The sequence below is a fragment of the Trachemys scripta genome, chromosome 8 (genome assembly GCF_013100865.1).
Source record: "Trachemys scripta elegans isolate TJP31775 chromosome 8, CAS_Tse_1.0, whole genome shotgun sequence".
Lineage (NCBI taxonomy): Eukaryota > Metazoa > Chordata > Testudines > Emydidae > Trachemys > Trachemys scripta.
Window position 1 is genome coordinate 75287750 of NC_048305.1, and position 23370 is coordinate 75311119.

The 23370-nt window shown below is 43.6% G+C and overlaps 1 protein-coding gene across 4 annotated transcripts in view; it reads right to left on the bottom strand.

Moving 5' to 3' along the window:
- CCDC18 (coiled-coil domain containing 18) overlaps window positions 1–23370 on the bottom strand; it is a 70601-nt gene that overhangs the window by 24229 nt on the left and 23002 nt on the right. For all 4 annotated transcript variants that reach the window (XM_034779546.1, XM_034779544.1, XM_034779545.1 and 1 more), the window contains 12 exons: window positions 22714–22845; window positions 21768–21902; window positions 20694–20771; window positions 18871–18987; window positions 13619–13786; window positions 12980–13122; window positions 11086–11249; window positions 6111–6324; window positions 4520–4619; window positions 2590–2706; window positions 1989–2132; window positions 776–979 (listed from right to left, as the gene is read on the bottom strand). In XM_034779546.1, coding sequence (XP_034635437.1) covers window positions 776–979; window positions 1989–2132; window positions 2590–2706; window positions 4520–4619; window positions 6111–6324; window positions 11086–11249; window positions 12980–13122; window positions 13619–13786; window positions 18871–18987; window positions 20694–20771; window positions 21768–21902; window positions 22714–22845 — 1716 coding nt within the window. The remainder of the gene's footprint in view (window positions 1–775; window positions 980–1988; window positions 2133–2589; window positions 2707–4519; window positions 4620–6110; window positions 6325–11085; window positions 11250–12979; window positions 13123–13618; window positions 13787–18870; window positions 18988–20693; window positions 20772–21767; window positions 21903–22713; window positions 22846–23370) is intronic.

Genomic DNA, 23370 nt, shown 5'->3' on the forward strand with positions numbered 1-23370 from the left:
TGCTCTGTTTAAAGCCGAGCTGCCCGAGCGCTACCGGCTTTGGGCAGCCCCCATGCCTCTGGACCCTGTGCCACCGGAGCCCGGGAGGGGAAGTGCCCGGCCGGCGGCTGGGGTCTGGAGGCAAGGTGGCTGCCTGAAGCCCATAGCGCTTGGGCAGCTCAGCTCTTAAACAGAGCCGAAGAGTCAGGGGAGGAGCAGAGCAGCCGTGGGAGGGGAAGTGCCCGGCCGGCATTTTCCCGGACATGTTCGGATTTTTGGCAATTCCCCCCGGACGGGGGTTTGACTGCCGAAAAGCCGGACATGTCCGGGAAAAACCGGACGTATGGTAACCCTAGTCAAAGGCTCTACTGCAAGAGTCGGCCTCAATCTACGTCCTAGTAGCTAGTTTCCGTATGTAAATATTTCAATTACTTCCTTTTTGTTTTATGTAGCAAAGGGACCTAGATTTTAGATTTTACAAAAAAAAAAATATCCAGTCATCAGTATTTTTAAATTAGGGATTTTGGGGTTCAGACACCCATATTTGAAATCTTATTGAAAGTATGTTTTTTGGAATTGAAACACAACTAAACAATCTGTCTTTTTTCTTTATTTTATAATAAAAATTATCACAATATTTCCTTGTCACTCCAAAACTAAATATGTGCATCTGTGCTGACAACTTTATACACCAAATAAACAGTATAGTCCACTCTCAAAAATCAACATTTGTCAAAGGTAATTCCACTGCCACTTAAAACCAAAGCTATTTTGAATACGTTATATGTTTGGTCACCTTTTCTCGAGACAGATGGTTCATTTCTTCCAGTTCTTGCGAGAGTCTGTCCGTTTCTCTTTGAGCTTGAACCAACAGCCGGCGAGTCTCCAAAAGCTCCAAATGAATGTGCTGCATCTGTTCTCGTTCTAGCCTCAACTGCTGACCTAAATCTAATGCTTCCTTGTACTGGTCTGCAATGCACTTCTCCTGATCTTTCACGGTCTGTAATAAGTAAATAATTTAAATTCTTAAAGAAAACAGATATTGAATGATTTGTATTCCTCCCCCTCTTTTTTTAATCCAAAAAATCAATGCAGCAACCCTTTTTGACTCTATTGATTCTTGGAGATTACAAAAGAAGATAGACCACAGTTCTGATCTGCTATGGCAAGTCTTATCTATTCCAGTACTGACTCTCCGATAATGGCCAGTACCAGATCTTCAGAGGAAGGTACAAGAAAACCTACAGTGAACATTTATGAAGTAACTTGCCCATAATAGAAGCTTCTTTCTCACTCACATCAGTTAGTGCTTGGTTTATATCCTGAAGCATAAAAGTTTATATCCCTTGTAAAATAAATTAGATAGGATACAATATTTGTGTTCTCATTATCCATATAAATGTCTATTTTTTTCTGAATCCCATATAGTTCTTGGTCTCATTGATATCTTGTGGCAATGAGTTCCACAAGCTAATTATGCAGCATGTAAAAAGTAATATTTTTTATTTTTACGTTTTGCCTTTTCAATTGCATTTCAATGAAACCCATTTCCCTAGCTAAGTCTGAAGGTTACTAGAGCCTAAAACAAGCAGCAAGATTGGCTTAAAACTCCCACATAATGCAAAGTTAGAGTGTGCGCTTTGGAATCCTGGTTTAATTTATGGGATTCATGATCTGCAGACAAATACCTGGAGAAAAGTATAGAACCCTGTTTTTGAAGGGAGACAAGGAAGATCTATACACAACTGTTTATAAACAACTGGTTACACCAATACCATCACAATCCAATAATGAAAATATAATAAACTTCAGCCAAGAACTCCAGCAAGTAATTTCAGTATGAAAAAAACATACTTTCTTGAAAGCATTACATTAAATGAGAAGACAACTTTCTTCCGCTGTTTATTGCTTAGTAAACCAAACAATCCATTAGACTGGAGACAAAGAATGTTCAGTTAGTAAACCAATAATTAATTGGAAAAACACATTTATCCAAGAAAACAACTTACTTTTTCAATATCTGTTATTCTATGTTGTTTTCTTTCAATTTCCTTTTTTAGTTGATTTATTTCTTGATCTCTCTGGAGCAATTCAAACTCTTTTTCACGAAGCTCATCTTTAGAATGCTGTAGCTTGCAATCTAAGCTCTCAATCTAAATACAAAATACATTTAAAGTCAGAAAAACAGCTTTTTTTTCCTTCTTAAGGGACACCATGAAATCCTGACAAATTCAAAAGTTAGAAGTAGTTTAGATACTACATCTGCCATTGAGTTCCCTTACCAATTGATAATTTTACCACCACATTTTCCTATTTTAAAGAATGATTTAAGGTGCACATTTTATGAAGTAACAAGGCTGGCTTTTCTTACTATAGAGCTTCCCCCCTCCCCCACATTTTTTAGGTTTTAATTGGTGAACTCTAAATAATTTCTCTGGTAAAAAAAAACCCAACACCCAAAAAACTAAGAAACCCCCAAATTATTAACATCACTTTGGTCTTATCCTAGGCCAGCTCTTGCTTGCATCCAGGCCCCAATCTCATGCACGCACTAGGTTATTCATTCTACCATGCTAGCCAGATTTTATTTTAAATCATTAATAAAAATACCTGTTTATCACGTTCTTTAATTTCTAACTCAGTTTTCTCCAAACTACCTTCTAATCTAATTATTTTTTGTTCCATTTCTCCCCTGTGTTCACGAATAGTCATATCCAACTGGGTAACCTAAATATAAGAAAGAAAAAAACAACAACACTGTTTTGAAGTAGTATTTAGAATTTTAGAAACATTATTTTATGGAATATAAAAGAATTCAACACACCTAATGAAACTAATCCCTTTTGGCCCTGAGAATGTGGTCCCAAGTATAATCAGTAAAACTGACCTAAGAATGGATTAGCCGTCTGGCATTTAGAAATCTATTCTTAGAGGCCAAGTACATAGAAAAAAGGGAGAAACAATTCTAATTCCATAATTTCACACATCTTGCCCATACCTCAACACAGAGAACACAAGACAGAATGGTTACTCGGCTTTACACTGAGTTATTTGAGTAGACTGTCAGTATAGATCCTCATTCTTGGAATGTGCTTTAGTGCTTTATGCAGGCAAAAAATGCTTTGATTACTAGGAGCCACATGGACTTCATTTCAAGCTACAGAGTTTTTCAGGTAATATTATGCATGGCCTTCATGCACCCTCAGTTCCTTCAACTTCTTCAGATTCCAGCTGAAACTCTGCAGTAACCCTTCTTTTTCTCCTTTGAGTACTGTCAGTAAAAATCCCCACTTTTGGAAGAATGACAGGCAATAACAACTCTCTAAAGAGAAGGCTTTGAGAAGACCATTTAAACAATGACGGTAGGACTGCCCTCCAAAACTGGGTATCAGATCTTGAAGGCAGATCAAGACTAAAGTTGTGAAAAGATATGGATTGACCTGCAATCAGCAGCTCTACATATTTCTACAATAGGAACATTCCAAAAGCATGTTCAGAGACTGCCTTAGATCTAGTCCAGGGGTTTCCCAAATTTGGTTCGCAGCTTGTTCAGCGTATGCCCCTGACGGGCCGCAACGAGACATTTTGTTTACCTGAGCATCTGCAGGTACGGCCGCTCCCAGCTCCCAGTGGGCGTGGTTCGCCGTTTCTGGCCAATGGGAGCTGTGGGAAGCGGCACAGGCCGCTGTGGCCAATGGGAGCTGCGAGTGGCCGTACCTGTGGATGCTCAGGAAAACAAAATGTCTCGTTGCGGCCCGTCAGGGGCATACGCTGAACAAGCTGTGAACCAAGTTTGGGAACCCCTGATCTAGTCAAAGGTGCTCAGATACTATTGAGGACAGGGATACCGGTTAACTGATAGCATTTTTCAATGCAGATCTTAGTCCAGTTTATCAAATTCTGACAGGAAGCTGCCTGTGCCATAACCTTATTACTATAAATGAAAAAAAGCCTTAGGTATTTACAGAAGGGTTTTGTTCTATTAAAGTAGTAGTTATAGGCCCTCTTCGCACCCAAAGTGTGTCATCTGACCATCCCCTGGTAATGGGTGTAGCTTGAGGAAAGTGACCACTTTAGGAATGAATATGGGAGGAGTATACAATACCACCTTACCCTCATATAAAGTTGGGTGAGGAAAGTCAAGCCATTTAAGCTTGAAGCTCACAGACCATTTTAGCTGATCTAACTGCCATGATAAACAGTCTTTGGGGCATGTGACAGAGAGAAAATTCCTCCAGAGGCTCTAATTGAGAGTTCATCAGCTTGGTCAGCACTAGGTTGAAGCCTCACAAAGGCAAACAGAAAAAATTTAGACATATCCTTTACAAATGCCTCAATGGTAGGCAAACAGATATAGAATCCCTTGAACTGGAACACAATATGCAGCGAGGATAAATGAACTATATTGAAAAAGTCCTCATTTCTTGAAATGTAGCAAGCGATCTTAGTGATCATTTGAGCATTAGTAAATGCTGGACTTATTACACTTTAAACAAACACTCAATAGGATATTCTGGTAATATGCTTAGAAAGATCTAACCTGAGCTGCTCTTTGTTTCAGTTCCCAGTTCCTTTCTTTCAATGCCTGGTCCATGTCAAGAAGTTCTTGCTTTTTGTCCTCAATTTCATCCTTACAATGCCTGCAATTTCCATATAAAAAACAATGTAGATGTTCTCTCTCCTTTATAAAGCTAGATCTAGATTCCAAAAAATCAAGTTTTCATAAAACTGATAAATGTTGTATTCTAAAACTCCAAATGTTTTTTCTTTTAAATCGTTTGTTAATTTAATTTTGATCATACTTAGCATTCTCAATCCCAACTTCCTGGTTGAACAGTTTCTGCTTCGGTGCTGCTCTGATGACATAGGGCACTCCCTGCTTCTGACTGTACATCTTGGAGGGGAGAAATCTGAAAGTGGGTGCGACACATGGATACTTGAAAAAGAAGAGAGTGATCCCACCACTGTCTTATCTGGATCTTCCTTATCTCTTGAGGCCCCTGCTTCTCCCTGTTGCCTGCCCTAATGGTAGCTTCTTCAGGCTTTATTTACCAGCTTCCTTATCCCCAAACTGGTGTCAGGTGCTGTTGCATGCTCCACTCCTGCTTTCATATGGTTTGTCTGGATCAGTGGAGAGGAGATAAGAAAAAGGATGGAGCATGCAGCAGCAAATGGTCCAATGGGGGGAGTGGAAGAGCAGTTTACACGGAAAACAATTAAGTAAAGCCTTTACAAGCCACAACTGTGATAGATAAACAGATGGAAAGGGTAGGTAACTCAGGAAATGAAAGGCTCCTTCCCCTAGCAGCAGACAGAGAGTAGTGCTGCTGTAAGTGTTACCTTCTATATCAGCAAAGCAACACCCAGGCAGACGCTTTCTCAACCAGAAATTTGAAATTACAGCTGTTAATTTAAAACTTTATTTTAAAATACATTTTATAGTGTACTCGTGGTGTGACACATTTCTTAGCTATAGAAGCATTTAGAGTGCTTGACTGAGCAAACTGAATTAAGTTTTCTTTGAATATACACCATGCCAGCCAAAATTTTGCAACTTGGTTATCTAAATTTGGGTAACTAATTCTGCATTTAAGAACCTAAAACGTAAGTGGCCTGATTTTCAGAGGACTTAGGCAACATATTAACAGGTTTTTTTTATTACAGACGCCCCCTGCGTTACGCAAACCTGACTTAAGCAAAGGCGCACTTACAGAAAAAGTTCCGTAAGCTAGAAATAGGAGGTTTGGGGGTTTTTTTGCGTAACTGTTGGGTATACATTTCTGACTTACGCAAAATTCGAGTTATGCAAGGCGTTCTGGAACGGAACGCTTGCATAAGTCAGGGAGCATCTATACTATTATTTTTAAGGCATTCCCAAAAAAGTACTTTAAATGTTAGTATTTTCGCTTTTAGAAACTAAACAAAATAAACTGAAGAGCTACTTTAAGTTATCCAAGGACCATGAATTAATTATCTATATAGATAGATAAATAGATATCTCCACCAGATTATAGGGGGCTGCTAAAAGGTGGAAAGCACCATCAAAACCAAGAAACATGCTTCACTGTTCCTAAAACAAACAAAAAATCACTGGGATTAAGTCTTCAAGACCTGAATAGGAGTTAGCTCACCTAAGTTCAGCTGTTAGATCCTTGATAGCAGCATACTTCTCCTCCAGAGAAAACTGTGCGTTCTGTAGCACATCTCGCAGTTCCTGTAATTGTCTCAAAGTGATTTTTAATTCTCCATGGGCATTCTGTAGTTCAGCTTCTAGCTCTTCTATTCTATGTAAAGCATCCTTTTGCCCAGTCTCACTCTGAAGCAGTTTATCTTCCAGATCACTCACTGTTATGTGAATAGAAATTGAAAAGAAAGGGTACTCACCGGTAACTAGTTCTTTAAGTGTCGCCTCTACATATTATTACTTGCAGTATGCACCCACCCCCAATGTCACTAGCTTTGAGGACATTCTAGAAAAGCAGAGTCCTATTCAAGACTGCATGACCAATCCCTCTGTGACATTATGAAGGTTGTGCACTCCCCAACCTCCTCACTTCTTTTTGCTAAACTTGGTCTTTAAGAGAGTTGAATTCTGAGGAAGAAGTGAAAGTAGGTGAATAGTGGGAAAATGAAGAGGCAACACTCAAAGAAAAAATGGTTATTCTACTGACAGAGATGTTGTAGTAAGTGTGGATCCCACTGTCAGTGGGAATGTCTTGTGTGCAAACACAGAATATTTTAAATAGTAATGTTCTGGGGCTTTGGGGGCTACATGTGCCCTGTGGCTCCTTGTGCTCCTGTAAAAGAGCATAAAAGATTTCTTGATATCAAAGAGGGAAAAAACTTCAAGCCCTCCTTGAGGAATGGGTGCATTTTCTGCTCTGAGCTGCTTTTACACATCGTGCAGGTACAGTAACTCCTCACTTAACGTCCTCCTGCTTAACACTGTTTCAAAGTTACATCGCTGCTCAATTAGGGAACATGCTCGTTTAAAGTTGTGCAATGCTCCCTTATAATGTCATTTGGCTGCCTGCTCTGTCCACTGCTTGTAAGATTCTGTGGAAGAGCAGTGACTTTACAAGGGAGCATTGCACAAGTTCCTCTTCTCCGCCGCCTCCTCCTCCCTCCCAGCGATGCGGCACTTAGGACTTCCTGGGAGGGAGGGAGAAGAGCGGGGAAGTGTTGCGTCTCCACTCCTCCCCCACCCTCCCAGAAAGTCCTAAGCGCCGCCAAACAAGCGCTGGGAGGAAGGGGGATGAGTGGGGAAGCACCGCGTCTCCGCTCCTCCTCCCTCCCAGAAAGTCCTAAGAGCTGCTAAACAACTGTTTGGTAGCGCTTAGGACTTTCGGGGGGCGGGAAGGAGTGGGGATGCGGCATGCTCTGGAGAAGAGGTGGCGTGGGGGTGGGAAGAGGTGGGCCTGGAGTGGAGTGGGGACAGGAAGAGGCAGGCCTGGAGCATTCCCGGCAAAGTCGGTGCCTGTTCTTCTCCGGGGAAGCTGCCGCTGCTGCTGCAAAGGTGCTTCCTAGCGTCCTTGCATGCAGCGGGCTGTGCCTGTGTGGGGTAAGCCAGGGGCACTTCCCAACCACAGTACAGTACTGTACAGTATATAATGCTTTTCGTCTGGCCAAATTTTTTTTCCTTGGAACCTAACCCCCCGCATTTACATTAAATATTATGGGAAAATTGGATTTGTTTAACATCGTTTCACTTAAAGTTGCATTGTTCAGGAACAAACTACAACGTTAAAGTGAGGAGTTACTGTATGTCTTTTGGCATCCAAAGTGGATGGCATAAGGTTTCTCTGTCCTGGAGTCGGTGCTGGCACTGAGGTCATTGGTGCTGATGAGGTTGTCAGAGAGAACGCCAACACCAGTGCCAATGATGCTGGCACTTTTTAGGCCTCTTCTCCCTAGTAGAACCAGAGATATGGTGCCTTGTTACCCAGTTACCAGGACAGTTATTAAAGATAGTCTCCTTGACTCCAGCTTGGATGATCTCTTTTCTCTGGGATCAGATGCTACCTTCAAAGGAATGCTTCAAAAATATCTATTAGGGATATGTCCTTCCCTGAGGCAGAAAAGAGATCTGTTGTGCCCATCAATTAAGGGCATAAGAGCATCACACAAAGGACAGATTATAAACCCTGTGGGTTTAGAGTCTGCCATTACTAACTAAGTGCTTTGCTCAACTGTTCAAGGAAATATGGGAGGGTGTCTCCTCCATCTTTCTTTTCTTTTCTTTTCGGGGGGGGGGGGGAGAGGGACAGACGATCCAATTAAAATAACAAGAAAATAATTTTTAATAGGGTGAAGAGGATTTCCTCACAAAAAGATTGCATTTGAAACAGAAGAGCAGACTCAATGTGCCATCTTGATGCCACAGGCAGTAAGAGGGAACAGAGGGTATGTCTACACTAGTAGGTTGACTTACTTTTCATTAGGTCAACTTGCACCACTGTAGTAATTTCTGCGGTAGATGTATGTCCACACTACTCTCCTTGGGTGTGTGGTGCACGTCCTCACCAGAAGCGCTTCCACCATCCAAAGAAGGGGAGTGTGCGGAGCGGAGAGCCTGGTCTCTCAGCTCCGCTGGCAGCTCCCTTCTGGGAGCCCAGCTGCCCCACAGGCTCCCAGAAGACTGCCCCCACCCAGCTCCCCATTCCCTGCCGAGAGCAGGGGGGAAGCTGCCTGAGGCTTCTCGCCCCTGGGGAGCGGGAGGTGGGCAGCCGTGTCAATTTCATGGCTCCAGAAGCCATGAAGCTGACAAGGCTGCCCAGCTCCCGGCAGGGATCCAACTGCCAGGGCTTCTCACCCCAGAGAGGGGTCCAGCTGCCCAACTCTCCAGGGGAATGGGGGGCAGCTTGGCTTTCTTGTCAATTTCATGGCTCCTGCCATGAAATTGACAAGATCACCAACAGCTGATGTAAGGAACACAGCATCTACACAGATTCTGTGTTGCCCTAACTACACCAACACAAGCCCTATGCCTCTTGTGGAGGTGGAGTTATTATGTTGGCGCAGTAGGGCACTTACATCGGTGGGAGCAAGGCTGTAGTGTATATATTGACATAATTAGATCGACATAAGCGGCCCTATGTCAACCTAACTGTGTAGTGTAGACCAGGCCTGAGGGAGGGTCACAGCTGCACTGCCCTTTATGCCCTATGAGAAGGAATAGGATGTATGGATGGCCATGATGGACATTCTCTTCAAAAGGTTCTGAGCTTGTGTACATAGGCTCATACGCCCCTACAGTGGGACCCACACGGACATTCAAAAGAACCACCAGTTATTGTTAAGAAATCTACCTTTCTTTGAGTTGGCCTCTGCATATTCCTAAATGTGGGAGTTTAGTAAACAGTATAACCTCTAAGAAGGCAGGCTCAGAAGTTCTAATTAAGCAGGAGCTCCAGAATTACCCTCCCAAAGCATGTATCTGATCTAAATACCAAGCTGTTGAGTATGCAGCATCGCATAAATGTGTCAACAAAATTTCCTGCAGATTTCTATGATGACAATATTACAGAAGCAGGCTATTAATACCGTCTTAACAGAGTGAATCCTATGTCCTCCAGCCCAACACATCTTGGTACATAATCTAATCCATTTTGACAGATACTAAGTGGAAATGGCATTCCTCTCACACTGATCCTCACTGGTTACAAACAGTTTAGGTGCCTTCCTAAATGTCTCAGTTAACCTATCAATGTTGTATAGAAATCTAAAGATGAGAGACTTTGCATTGGTAGTGATTTTCTCCCACATAAAAACAAAAACAAAAAAAACCACACATACTTTATGAATTCCATTCTGTTTTGTGAATGCCATTTATGAGTGTAACCTTCATTGTGGACTAAAGCATCCATTTTGTAGCTGAGATTTGATACCTAGTGGACAGATGATGGCTGGGAAGCTGTGACAGAGCAGTCAAGTGCCATTGACATTGAATGGCTCTTCCCTAAAGGAACAATGGGTTTTCTACCAGCAGGGCCATTGATTTAGAATATTTCTCTCTTTACGCAAAAGCTGATGGGGGTGGGAGCTGGAGTCTCCCCATCCCAAGCTTGCAGCATATGGGGACTCAGGGACACAGTCAGTTTTAAGAAGTGGTCATTCTCTAAGGAAATCCAGAAGCAAGATAGTCAGGCCAAGAAGGCCAGAAGGGCTGCCTGGCCTAAGTACTCAGACCACACCCAGGACTTACAAGTGTGGTGAAATCAACTGAGATGGATTGCATTTAAGTGTTTGTTGTTTTCCATCTATCTATAGCCCTCTTGTCCTTTTTTAAGAGCAAAGTGTTTGTTGATAAAAATTCCATTGTTTAGTCTGCGTGCCTTGCTTTACTACTATGTTGTTCCTGAAGGGTGTAACTAGGAAACCAGAGGTCCCACAGGCAGTTGAACTCTGGGGGAGAATATGTCTAAGCAAATGGGGGCTCAGGTGGGCTGCAGCACTGGTTACAGGGTCTAGCCAGAGCGTGGGGTACCACTGCCCAAGAAGCATGTCAGTCATGGGTAGGCACCTGGGACTGCCTGTGACCCAGAGCTACAAGCAGTGATCAGTCATTACTCAGATGAAGGGGGCATAGAAGCACGTGGGATTCAGCAGTTGGACACAATCATAAGAAACTGGTGTCCATCCAGAGAATGAGATTAGACCAAGATTGTGACGAGAGACCTGAGCCAGTCTTACAGGGATACGGTAGGAATTTGAACTTTCTGATGTAATTGTTCAATATCTTCATGTCCATGATGGCATTTCTTTATTGGAATGAGAAAGAATTTGAAGCTGATATTAGGCCACGATAGCCTGATAATTGGTGACATTGATTCTCAATGTAACCGAGGCTCCATGGGGGAAGGGAACACCCCACAAGTGGGAATATGTAGAGGCCATCTAAAATGAAGAAGCCCAAGTAACATTTTACTACCCAGATCTTTTCAAATTGCAAGATTATGAAAAGTCAAAATAGTCATACGTTGAGTCCCTTGCAACTAACTACAAAACAAGTCGGGTGGGGGGAGAGGGGACAATCCATTTTAATATATAAAGCATAAGCAAATAAGCCTTAAAGATGAAATTTTTTACACATAGTAAATCATTTACCTCGTTGTGTTTTTTTATTTAGTTCTGACTGAGTGTGCTCCAAAGTCATTTCTAAGTGACTTAGCTGCACTGTTTTAGTTTCACCATCTCGTCTTAAATGCATTAGTTCTTTCTCCATACCAATTAGCTCATCCTTGCACTGATCCATCTCCAGCTTAATCTGCCTGAACAAAACACAAAAGGAAACAGAATTAACAAATAACAATTGGAATAATAAAGACAGCATTTCCCTCACCTCTTTGTGCCCCTTTATCCTTGCCCCAGGTCCTTGCTTTATCCCAGAGACTCCTGCAGGAGCCTTCTTGCTCCCTGCAGTTCTCACTCACTAGGCCAGGGGTAGGCAACCTTCTGAAGCGGTGTGCCGAGTCTTCATTTATTTACTTTAATTTAAGGTTTTGCGTGCCGGTAATACATTTTAACGTTTTTCAGAAGTTCTCTCTCTCTATAAGTCTATATATTATATAACTAAACTATTGTTGTATGTAAAGTAAACAAGGTTTTCAAAATATTTAAGAAGCTTAATTTAAAATTAAATTAAAATGCTGATCTTACGCCACCAGCCTGCTCAGCTCGCTGCCAGCCTGGAGTTCTGTTCACCTAGGCCCGCAGCGGGCTGAGTGGGGCCTGACCTCTGAAGCCCCCCATACCCCCAGAAGGGTGGGTATGGGGGGCTTCAGAGGTCAGGGCAGAGGGCTGGAGGGGTGTGGGGGGGTGCAGGGCAGAAGGCTGGGGGGGGGGGGGGGCTTCAGAGGTCAGGGCAGAGGGCTGGAGGAGTGTGGGGGGTGCAGGGGGCTTCAGAGGTCAGGGCAGAGGGCTGGGAGTGTGGGGGGGTGCAGGGCAGAAGGCTGGGGGTGGGGTGGGTCAGGACAGAGGGCTGGGGTGCTCGCCTCGTGGGGGTGCTCCCAGCCCCCTGCCCTCTGCCCTGAGCGGCTCATGGCAGGGGGCTGGAAGGGATATGTCCTATTCCACCCCCTCCCCAAGGCCCTGTCCCTACCTCTTCTCTGCCTCCTTTACCCAGGGTCGGCTTTAGCAAGGGGCCGCGGGGCTGCCGCACGCCGGCTGGAGCTCCGGCCGGAAAAGCGGGGCCGCGGGGCTTTTGCGGAGCAGTGAGCACCCTGCCACTCCTCCGCCACTCCCTTTGCAAGGGCCGGCGCAGGGAAGGAGAGGAGGAGGGGCAGGAAAGCAGGCTGCACCACGGCTGGGGGGAGAGCTTGGCTGCTGCAAGATGAAGCTTCTGCCTCCTGCCCCAGCAGGGGAGAGCGGTTGGGGGGGACGGAGGGGGGAACGGGGGGGGGAGGGGGGACTGGTGCGGCTGGGGGTCGGAATCGCGGCTGAAAGAAACAGATTTTAAAAATCCTTAAATTATTTATAAGGCTTTTCTGTTTCTCTGATGTTGACAAGAGTATTTTCGGCATGGAGAGTGGTCAATCCCAAGAGCAAAACCATCAACATTATTATTTTTTAAACTAACTCAAGCCCCAATTTCATGAAAGCACTTAGGAACATGCTTAACTTTAGGCATAAAACTGAAGTTAGTGTGTTTATGCACTCTTCCCGAATAAGAATGTTTTCCTGAATAGAGGCATATAGAAGGACTAAGCCTGGATATCTGTTTGTAAATTAACAAAAAATAGAAGTGTCCTTAAGCTAGAAATAAAGGCCAGAATTCAACAAGGTATATGGGATTATTAACATGTTTACAAATAGGCAAATATTCAAGTATGAATCAGGACCTGCTGAATCAGGACCAAAGTACTATTCTAAAGCTACATGTATCTGTAAAACATACTCCTTTCTATAAAAGCATCACATTTTGTAATACAATTTTTTAGTAGTTTTACAATATTGGATCTTCAGAATACACCAAAATGAAAAAAAAAAGTTCTACACATACCCAATTGTGCTAGTAAGTTCAGCCACCTTCTGTCTTTTTAAATCTGCTTCCTGAGAGGCTATACGGAGCTTCCCTTCTGCCTTTCTCAACTCTTCTTCGGAGTTTTCTTTCTGTCTTTGAAGCTCTTGCTCCAGTTTTGATACCTATTTAAAGTTGTATTTAGTATCTATACTGTTAAAATTTCTATAAAAGAACAGAAATCTCCCTCTTGAAAAATCACATATGAAAGGGTTAAAAATATTTAATTTCTTTGGTTAGATCCTAAAATTGCACAGAAAAATCAAATAAAAATCTGCAAAGGTACTTTTAGAGAACAAATTATTTCTTATCGGTTTAATAAGTGCTACAAAAGTAACTAGACGCAAAATTTCTTATTATGATGTATTACTTTTTAATTATACACCTACAGCCTGATTTTCAAAGTACTGAGCATCCACAACTTCACCTGAAATTAAGTGGCATTTCATTTCATTATTCACTCAGGCTACTATAATAATTATATCAATTACATCTGATAATTAAAAGATTATAAACAAAGTAAGCTATCAAATAGACAGACATTGCAATTCCATATAAATACATTTAAATATTTATGCTTACCTATACTATTTAATTCTTCTCATTATGAATGTACTTTACCTGTTTTTCAAGCTTAATTTGGCTATCCTCTAGCTCTCCATTTCTAATTGTCTCCTGCTGTAACATTTGCTGCTGCTGCTGCAGAGTTTGCTGTAGGAGGACATTTTGTTCAGTGGTGTCCTGAAGATTATGATTTCTTTGTTTTATTTCTTTTTGTAACCGGTGCACCTGAAAATACATTAAATTTTCTTTACAATGAAACAAAGATATTTATGCCTTATCTTGCTTCCATTTAAGTCGGTGATCCGATGTTCTTCGTGAGAGGATGATCAGACCCATAACGCAAAAACAAACATACCAAAAAAAAAAAAAAAAAAAAAAAAAAAAAAAAGCTCTCAACTCTTTTTTTTTTTTTTCACCCAAACGTGAAACGGAGGAAGTGCCTGTGCCCCTCGAATATATGAATGTGGAAGTATGCGTCCTGCAGATCAAGGGCAGCGTACCAGTCCCCGGGATCCAGGGGATGAGGGAGGCCAGACAGCCCATGCAAAACTTGAACTTTACCATGTACTGGTTCAGGCTTTGCAGGTGCAGGATGGGCCTGAGCCCCCCTTTGGCCTCCGGGATAAGGAAATAGCAGGAGTAGTACCCCTTGCATCTGAACTCTGCTAGCACCACTTCCACCACTCCTAAGCCAAGGAGCCGCCCCCCCTCCTGCTCTAGCAGAGCCTCGTGAGGGGGTCCCCCAGGTGGGACAGGGGCGGAGGGTAGTTGGGGTGGGGTAGAGGTAAACTGGAGGGTGTAGCCCCGGGGGACGGTGTTGAGGACCCAACGGTCCGAAGTCAGCCACGACCACTCTGGGAGAAAAGCACACAACCGGTTAGTGACGGGAAGCTTTACTGCGGGTGGATCCCTGATGTGAACTGGTAGGTCGCCCCTGGGCATCCCATCAAAACTGACGTTTCCCCACCTGTTTATCCTTGGAGCACCCAGGCTGGGGGGCAGACCAGGACTGCCTCTGCGGGCATTTCTTATAGTCCCATGACTTTTTATAAGGGGGCTCATATTTAGAGTGGGTGGCCTGAGTGGGAGCCTGCTGCGGCTTAAACTTGGGCCTAGCCAGAGCTGGGACATGTGTCTTAAGCGTAGTGCAGGAATCTTTCAGGCCATGCAGCTTCACATCCGTCTGTTCCGCAAACAGGGCCTTGCCGTCGAACAGGAGGTCCTGCAAGGAGTTCTGTGCCTCACTGGACAGCCCAGACAGCAGCAGCCACGACGGCCTCCTCATGGACACTGCAGAGGCCATGGACCTTGCACCTGTATCCGCAGCATCCGACGCTGCCTGCAGGGTTGCCCTGGTAGCCGCTGTACTCGCCTCCACCAGAGCTTTGAACTCCTTCCTATCACGCTCCTGGATGGAGTCCTCGAATTTGGGTAGAGAGCCCCACAAATTGAACTCATACCAACCCAGAAGAGCCTGATGGTTCGCCACCCTTAACTGGAAACTCAAGGACAAATAAACCTTTCTCCCAAAGAAGTCCAGCCTCCTTGAGTCTTTATTTTTCAGAGTGGGGGCTGGTTGGCCCTGCCTCTCCCTGTGGTTGACCGACTCGACCACCAGGGAGTTGGGGGCAGGGTGGGTGTACAGGTATTCATGCCCCTTGGTGGGCACAAAGTACTTCCGTTCTGCCCTCTTAGAGATGGGGAGCAAGGAAGCCAGGGTTTGTCACAAGGCATTTGAAATTTTTGCCACCCCTTCGTGGAGTGGAAGGGCCACCCTGCCCGGTACCAAGGCCAATAGGACGTTGAAGAGGGAGTCGAGGGTTCCTCCACCTCCTCGGCCTGAAGGTTGAGACTTGATGCCACTCTTTTCAATAGTTCCTGGTGGGCCTTAGAGTCCTCCTGCGGAACAGAGGAAGGAGAGTTCGTAATCGCCTCATCAGGGGCGGGCGAGGATGCAGGCATGGTACTCTACATACCGACCGGTACTAGAGGTCCCCCCACTTGGTCACCCTCTGGGCACGGAACCGAAAATGCACATCCCACCGACTCCTTTCTGGGATGCTGGGAAAGGGAGGCCGACGGTCTTTCCGATGCTCCGGTCACCAAGCGAGCCCCCACCGGGGGCTGCGTCGGGGGCCATGGGGCCCACAGGTACCACGGTGCTGGCCAAGGAGCCCAGTGCCATTGTTCAGCCTGACTAGCCTGTCCCATTGACTGATGACTACGAAGGGAGGCCAGGCTAGCGTACGATCTGCCGCTGTCCCTGGACCGGGAGAAGCGATGGCGTCGGGAACGGTGCCGACCACAAGACCATGATCCCAACATGGAGGAACGATACCACCGGTAGCAGCTGCTCCACAATTGGCTCCGGCGGGCGCCAGCGATCAACGCCCGGGACTGCGGGAGCGGTGCTGCAGCGGGGTCCTGGAGCGAGACGACAAACAGGAACAGCATTGATGCCCATATCATGATGGGCTACGGTAGCCTTTCACAGGCGAAGACCTCCGGTGCCGTCTGCCTCGGTCTCGACGGGGCCCACTCCCTTCGCAAGGTCTATGGTCCCTCGAGGCAGAGCGGTGTCTGGAACCCCAGTCAGTCAGAACCCAGGCAGGCAACCTGGTGGGGGTCGAAAGTGACCGGTGTGGACTACACTGAGCGGCGAACAGCATCAGGAACATTCCCTCGAACAGTACTGACCAGGAGGCAACTGCAGCGATCTAAGCAGTGGCTTGCCTCTGGACCAGGAAGCCAATGGTGGCAGTGCCCCTGGTACCGGTAGGAACATAACGTCCCAGGTTGCTTGCAGGACCTCCGGCGTGGAGGGCACCCGGACATCCAGGGAAGCCTGAGCTGACTGGGCCAGGCTACTCTGCTCAACCTGAGTTGGAGGCCTGGAGGCCGATGGGGACTGAGAACTGCCCAACGTGGGTCTAGTCTCTCCCCTGGTCTTGCTCCGGTGCCTCGGCAGAGAAGACCTCTTCTTAGCCTTCTAGGTGTGCCCCGCGGATAGGGAGCGGTGCAGACTGGTGGAAGGCACCGAAGGGTCGCCGCACACCGACACCGCGATGCCCAGTGCCGACTCAGAGCGGCGCACTGGAGTCGGGGTCAATGCTGACTCCATCAGAATGGCTCGGAGCGGAATGTCTCCTTCTTTCTTGGTCCGAGGCTTGAAAGATCTGCAAATCTTGCAGCGATAGCAAAAATGGGTTCCCCCAGGCAGCATAAACAGTCCGCGTGCAGGTCACTCACTGGCATCGGCCGCCTGCAAGTGTCGCACGACTTAAAGCCCGGGGCATGCCCCGACCCGGGTGCACTAAACTAAACTAACACTCATCTAAACTACTACAACTACAGGTACTACTACTACCATGAACGAACAAGAGTTCTAGAGGAAAGCTGCAGACAAGCTGGAGCAGAGCAGTTCTGATGCATCTTCACTGGCGGCAAGAAGGAACAGAGGTTAGGGGGTGCGCGCAGCGCCCCTTATACTGCACCATAGAGGCGCAACTCCAGAGGTCGCTAGGAGTGCTCCCCTACGGGTACCACTAGGGGGAAAACTTCCAGCACCGGTGCACGTGCTGGAGCACGCACGTGCGAGCACGCACACCTACTGTGGAATAAACATGAACAATCACTCAAAGAAGAACTGCACTTTGTCCGTCCTGCCCCTTTCTCCCCACCAGCCAGCCAGCCAGGAAGCAGCAGCAGAAGCCTGGGTGAGAACTGAGTGCAGAGTGAGCCAGGTTTACAATCCCTGCCCTGGACCACGCTGGGCCAGATGTCTGGCGCCATCTGATGAGATACCTCCCCTCAACGCCCTCTAGCTTACCATCCCTCCTACTCCCAAGGATAGAACTGGCACTGCCACCTCCCAGCCTGCTAACCCTCCACAAGCAGCCTTAGCAGGGAAGTGGAAGCTGAGATGGCCACTTCCACCTCCCTGCTGTTGGGAAAAAATTGCAGCAATTCTCAGGGGCAGCAGGAGGCGTGGCAGTTGTACACATTCCATGGAATTCAAAACACTTACCCATGACACTGCTGTGAATTTAAAAAAAAAAATAATAATCTGTGATTTCCACAGAGTCTTATCTATAGGTTATCTTTCCTATATAAAAAAAAAGAGGTAATGTAAAATTAACAGTTGATCACTCTTCTTCCGCTTCCTATTCTCTCTTGGCTTTGCAATTTTGTGGTTCCTGGTTCTCTTCCTATCCTACTCCTTTAGCGGCTCATTCTCCCCTCCACATTCTGTCCTGGTTCCTCTGCTCTTCTCTATTTTTGTAACCTCAATCTGTTCCCCTCTCCTTCAATTACCACCTATATGCAAATGAGCCAAGATTTTCAACAATGATTAGTGGCTTTCGGTACCTAACTTGAGACGCGTTGAAGGAGCCTAATTTTCAGGGGGTGGATGCTCAACATTTTCTGAAAAGTCATGCCCCTTTAAAGCATCTCAAGTTGCACACCCAAAAATGGAGGCACCCATTATCACCAGTCACTGATGAATATCTTGGCCATGATTACCAATCTTTACCTTTAACCTTGCCCCACTATCCAGTCTCCCCATCTCTAACTATCAGTTATAGATTTTAAGGGCAGAAGGGATGAGTAGACCATCTAGTCTGACATCCTGTGTATCACAAGCCAAAAAATTTCATCCAGTTATTCTTATACTGAGACAAATAACATGTGTTTAGCTAAAGCGTATTTTCCAGAAAGGCATCCAAGAGATAGGGAATCCATCACTTCTCTTGGCAGTTTGATCCAATAATTAATCACTCACTGGTAATATTTTGTGCTTTATTTCTAATTTGAATTTGTCTGGCTTTAATTTCCAACGACTAGTTCTTGTTAGGCTTTTCATCACAAAATTGAAGAGCCATTTAGTACCTGTTTTTTTCCTCCATGAAGGTACCCCTATACCTATACTATAATCAAGTCACCTCACTAACTTCTTTTTCATTAGTTAAACATTAACACAACCGCCATAGCCCTCTCAATCTCAGTCATTCCATAACTGAATGTATCCTTCCTCCTGATCCTGTTTCTCTGGCTTTATTAACAACTCCCTTTTACTGGATACTACTACTTTTCACCTACCACATTCACTCTCAAAGTCTTATTGCTTCTCCCACTTTGTCACAAAAATTTGCCCCTTTTCACAATCCCTACTGCTAAAATTTTGTTCACCTCTCCCCTTGCCTACTATATCCTTCTTTTAGACACAAATTCTAATATTTCATAATGGATAACACCAGTTTTCTCTGTAACAGAGAAAAACTAAGTTGATAAAACAAATTAAAGTTTACCTCTTCAGACTTCTTCTTTAGCTGCTTTTCAAATGACTCCTTATTTTCTTCTAATTGACTCAGATACAATCTAAGTTCTTCTTTACAAATGTCTAGTGCTGACTCTAGTTGTCGGACCTAGTTAGGTGTAAGAGACCATTTAAAATAAGTAATGACTAGTTGTTCAGAATTGGTCAAGAAGTCTAAAATAATTCATTAAAACCTGCTTGTTAATTCTGACATTTTGTGTGATATAACTACAAATATGGATTTAAAAAAAACTATCTTTAATTTCTCTGAAATTTACTTTTAACATAACTTTTAAATAATGAAAAATATTCATACAAAAACTTACAAAATTTATGCTTTTAAGTCATAAGAGATTATCAATTATGCAAAGACATTACAATACCTGTCATCAGCTACAGTCTAAGGACATATTATATATATATATTCACACTACTGAGTCAGCTATTCACTTACGCATCATTTACAGAGAAAGTGATAAAAAGGCTATACAATTCCAGCTTTATGTATGGGATACCTTCATAAGGTACATTCTTATGTAAATTATGACAAGTCAACACTCAAAAAAGTAGATCCATATCTAAAACCAAAATATTTTATTGTGCTATTACAAAATAGCAGATCCACTTTTATTTTCTGCATTGAGACTGCAGCTCCTGAGTTTAATCAGGAGGGAAAGGACAAGGTAAACATAAAACAACATAGCATGATGATGATGATGTTGACATTTACATTATTACCAATTTGGACTTGCACCCTGAAATCACAAACTTAGATATACAATTTATATACAACAATAACTAGGGACCTCTCCCCCACACACACTGAAGCGCAACTATCTCTGGGGTGAAATGCAGCAATTGTAACATTAAACAGCATTGGGCAGGAAGTGAAGATTTCCATATCAAATTGCAACAGCAGTGGAAAATTTAGATAGGCAGTCTGCAGTTTTCCACACTAGAATTTTACTAGACCATGAGGTTAACACACACACACTTTTTTTTTTTTTTTTTTTTTTAATTAAAGGGAGGGGAAAAAAAGTTTCAAGTTATCTCTGATTAGAAGTAGTCAGGGACTTTCATTTTATATTTCACCCGAAAAACACCACTGGCAGCAGTACCCTGTAACACTATAACAGCCCACTGGTTCAGTACAAACTCAGACGGATGCAAGCCACCTACTGAATCACCAACGCCACTTCTTAAAGCACCTAGACGATACTTGGATGGCTTCTCATCCCAACCAATCTTAGGTTATGAATTCAGATGGTATTACAGCACAAGATGGCATTGCTTGGCAAAACTAGTGTTGCCAGTACTGCACTGAAGACGCTTGCCAGACAGACACTAGTAGGAGAAGTAGACGGGCTAAAGAGTTTGAAGAAGTCAGTTTACTTTTACAATTACTATTTAGCCTAAAATAAATATTGCATCTATAGTGAAACCTTAAAAAAAAAAAAAAAGAGAGAGACCCTTATTCGTCACTCTCTTGTCTTTAGAGACTCCCCAAACTATCTCCAAATGTAGTGATTCCAATTCTGCTCTACTTGTACTACGAGAGCATCTTAGCCAGGCAAATGATTTTTGTCTTACAGCAGTCACTTAGAGCAGGTTTCACTAAAATATTTCTCTTTCGTTTGTTCATTCTTAAATGAAGGCTGAAAGGAGGACTGGAAAGTAATGACGCCTTTTGGAATATTTACATGAGCTCTATAAGTAACTTGGAGGTGTCTCAATCAGAGGGAATGAAAAAGAGCTACATAAATACGGCAATTCAAAAAAGAAAAAGGTATTAATCAAAACCAACAAAAATCATACTTTGATTGTTTCTTCCGTTAATTGGCTTTGCAACATTTTCAAAGCTTCTTCTTTCTTGGTATTTTGCTTTTCCATTTCCTGTTTGCCAAAGGAGACAAGATGTGAATATAACTGCATATATATAAGTTATACTACTGGAAGCCAGCATACTAGAAAACGAAAAAATATTTGGTTAGTGACAAAAATGTTTGTCTTTATATTGTATTAACATGCATTTTACTTCTAAGTGAATTTGGCCCTGATTCTGTCACGTTGTGGTCCCTTTACACTTCCCCAATGGCAGAAAGCGGCTATAAAGAGAGTGTAGCCCTCTCCTGCAGAATATACTCACTATAGGTAAGGCCCTACTTGAATTGCAGGATGATAGTCAAAAATATTGCGGCTGAGTTGCAGACAAGCCACGGAAAATTGCCGAAAAGTAATAATGGACCTTATTATTTGCTATAATAAAGCCCATTATTACTGTTCTGCAATTTTCCATTGTCGGCTGAGTGGGCACTCCTGCTGTTGACCACCCAGGTCTGAGAGCAGGGGCCTGGGGCTGACAGCGGCCACCCTGGGCTGACAGCAGGGGCTCCTGCTCTCAGCCCCGGAGTGGCCAGGCTCCCACTATCAAAAGTGCAATGGAAGCCTAATATTGTAGAATCCGCAACATCGCAAGTTTCATAGGGCCTTAATTATAGGATAGTTCTCCACCTGACAGAGCAGATATAAGGCTCTATGCTGGCCTCCTTCCTTGTCCCTAGTGGAGGTGGCATATTGAGATGCAAGCCAGGATGTGACCCGAGTGCTATTCTGTGCTGGAATAAAAGCCATGGAGGGTCATTAAAGTCAGGGCAATTTAGTGCAGCTCTGGGACTGGCCTAGACAGATACTGAGGCCAGAATTAGGGAGCAGGCAAAGATGGCTTTAAAAAACAAAACAATAACAAAACAAAAAAACACCCACCTTTGTCTACCCCTATCTTTCCTGTACCCAGCAAAATTAAAAAAAAGAGAACCCAGCCCTTCATCTCTAAAAACAAGTCAATCAACATTTGGTTTGCTATTAGATAGAATTAATAGGCAATATTACCTCTCTGCTTTCTATCAGCAGCCGATCCAATGATTCAAGGTGACGTTGTTTACATACAATATCTTCTTGTAAAACAGACATTGTCTTCTCTAACTCATTAATTTGCTGGTGTTTCATAGCCATCTGAGTCTGAAGCTATTCCCCCCCCCAAAAAAAACCCATTATTTATTGTTTTAATGTAGTTTCTTATACAAGCCTCTTGAGATTTAAAAACTATCTACACATATGGTTCCATTTGGTTTATTTACCACCAAAAAGCAGTCACCCCTAGAGTGAACACAAAATGATCATATTGATGCCATCAGCAACACTGTACAACCTAGGAACAGGTATAAAAATTACATTACTGATTAAAGCAACCGGAGAACATAGGCAGAATACAGTTACTTTGCATGCTGAAATTGGTCAAGACAACAAGACATACAACTCTACTTTTGCAAAATATGACATGAAATCTTCCATGACTGCAAGCAGTACGGGTTTCAGTTTCAAAAAAGGTCATCTGAATGTTATTAAATGTTTCTAAAAAAATTGGAGGAACGTTATCAAAGATCACCCTGTCTCAGTGGGAAAGAAAATACTGCCTGGGGCTGTATTATTTTGGCTGGGGATTCTTCTCATGGACAGAGGAAAGATGCTCAAGTCAGTCTCCACTTTCTCCCCACATTAAGGACCCTGGGGAAGAGGTCTTCCTGGGGTCCAGGGAAGTGGGGTGATGGTGTTATAGAGGTGTCTGACTTTCACTTCTATATGGCAGAGAAGAGAGTCACAAGTCTCCAGGGGACAGTCTTTATAATGCAGAATGCTAAAAGAGAGGGAGTGTATGGAGGAGATACCATGAACTTTTTTACCCCAGAGTTACTGAGGAATGAAGATATGGAAATTAAATTTACATAGAAAACATTAGAGATATATATGACACACACATTAGTGCATAATCTCTTACTATTTCAATCTGTTTTTCCATCTCTTTGTGCTGTTCAAGATGAATTAACTTTGCTTTTTCAAAAGCTATAGTTACTTGCTCATGTTCTTCACTGATATTTGCTTCCAAGTTGCGAATCTGGCCATTCTTTTCCTGGAAATATTTTTTAAAATCCTTAATCGGAATATATAGATCTTTTGATATCAAGTAATGAGTTATTTTTTGTGTAAGCAATAAGGAAGTATGAAAGTCTCAGACTCATAAGAACAATAGATAAAATTGGAATTTAATATTAATGTTTTACATTTATATAGCATCTTTCACCCTGTACAATCTCAAAGCATTTTACAAAGTACAGTGTAAACATGGAGCATCACTGAAATGCAGCCATCTCAGACATGGAGGGCAGCTGTCAGATGGATAGTTGGCACAGATGACAGCACACAGTATTGAGTGAAGGAAAATGTTGGCCAAGGACACCAAGGCAAACCCCTACTCTCACAAGAAATGTCATGAGGCCATGAAAGGAAAATAAAGTAATTTTACCGCAGTGAATATTAAATATGAAGGAAGTGAAGAGAGCAATCTTAAGAGTGTAAAAACTAAAATATTTTAATACTTTGCAACAGTTATCCTTTTTCAAATGTAACAGTACAGGGAAGAGCTGGATTTTCAATC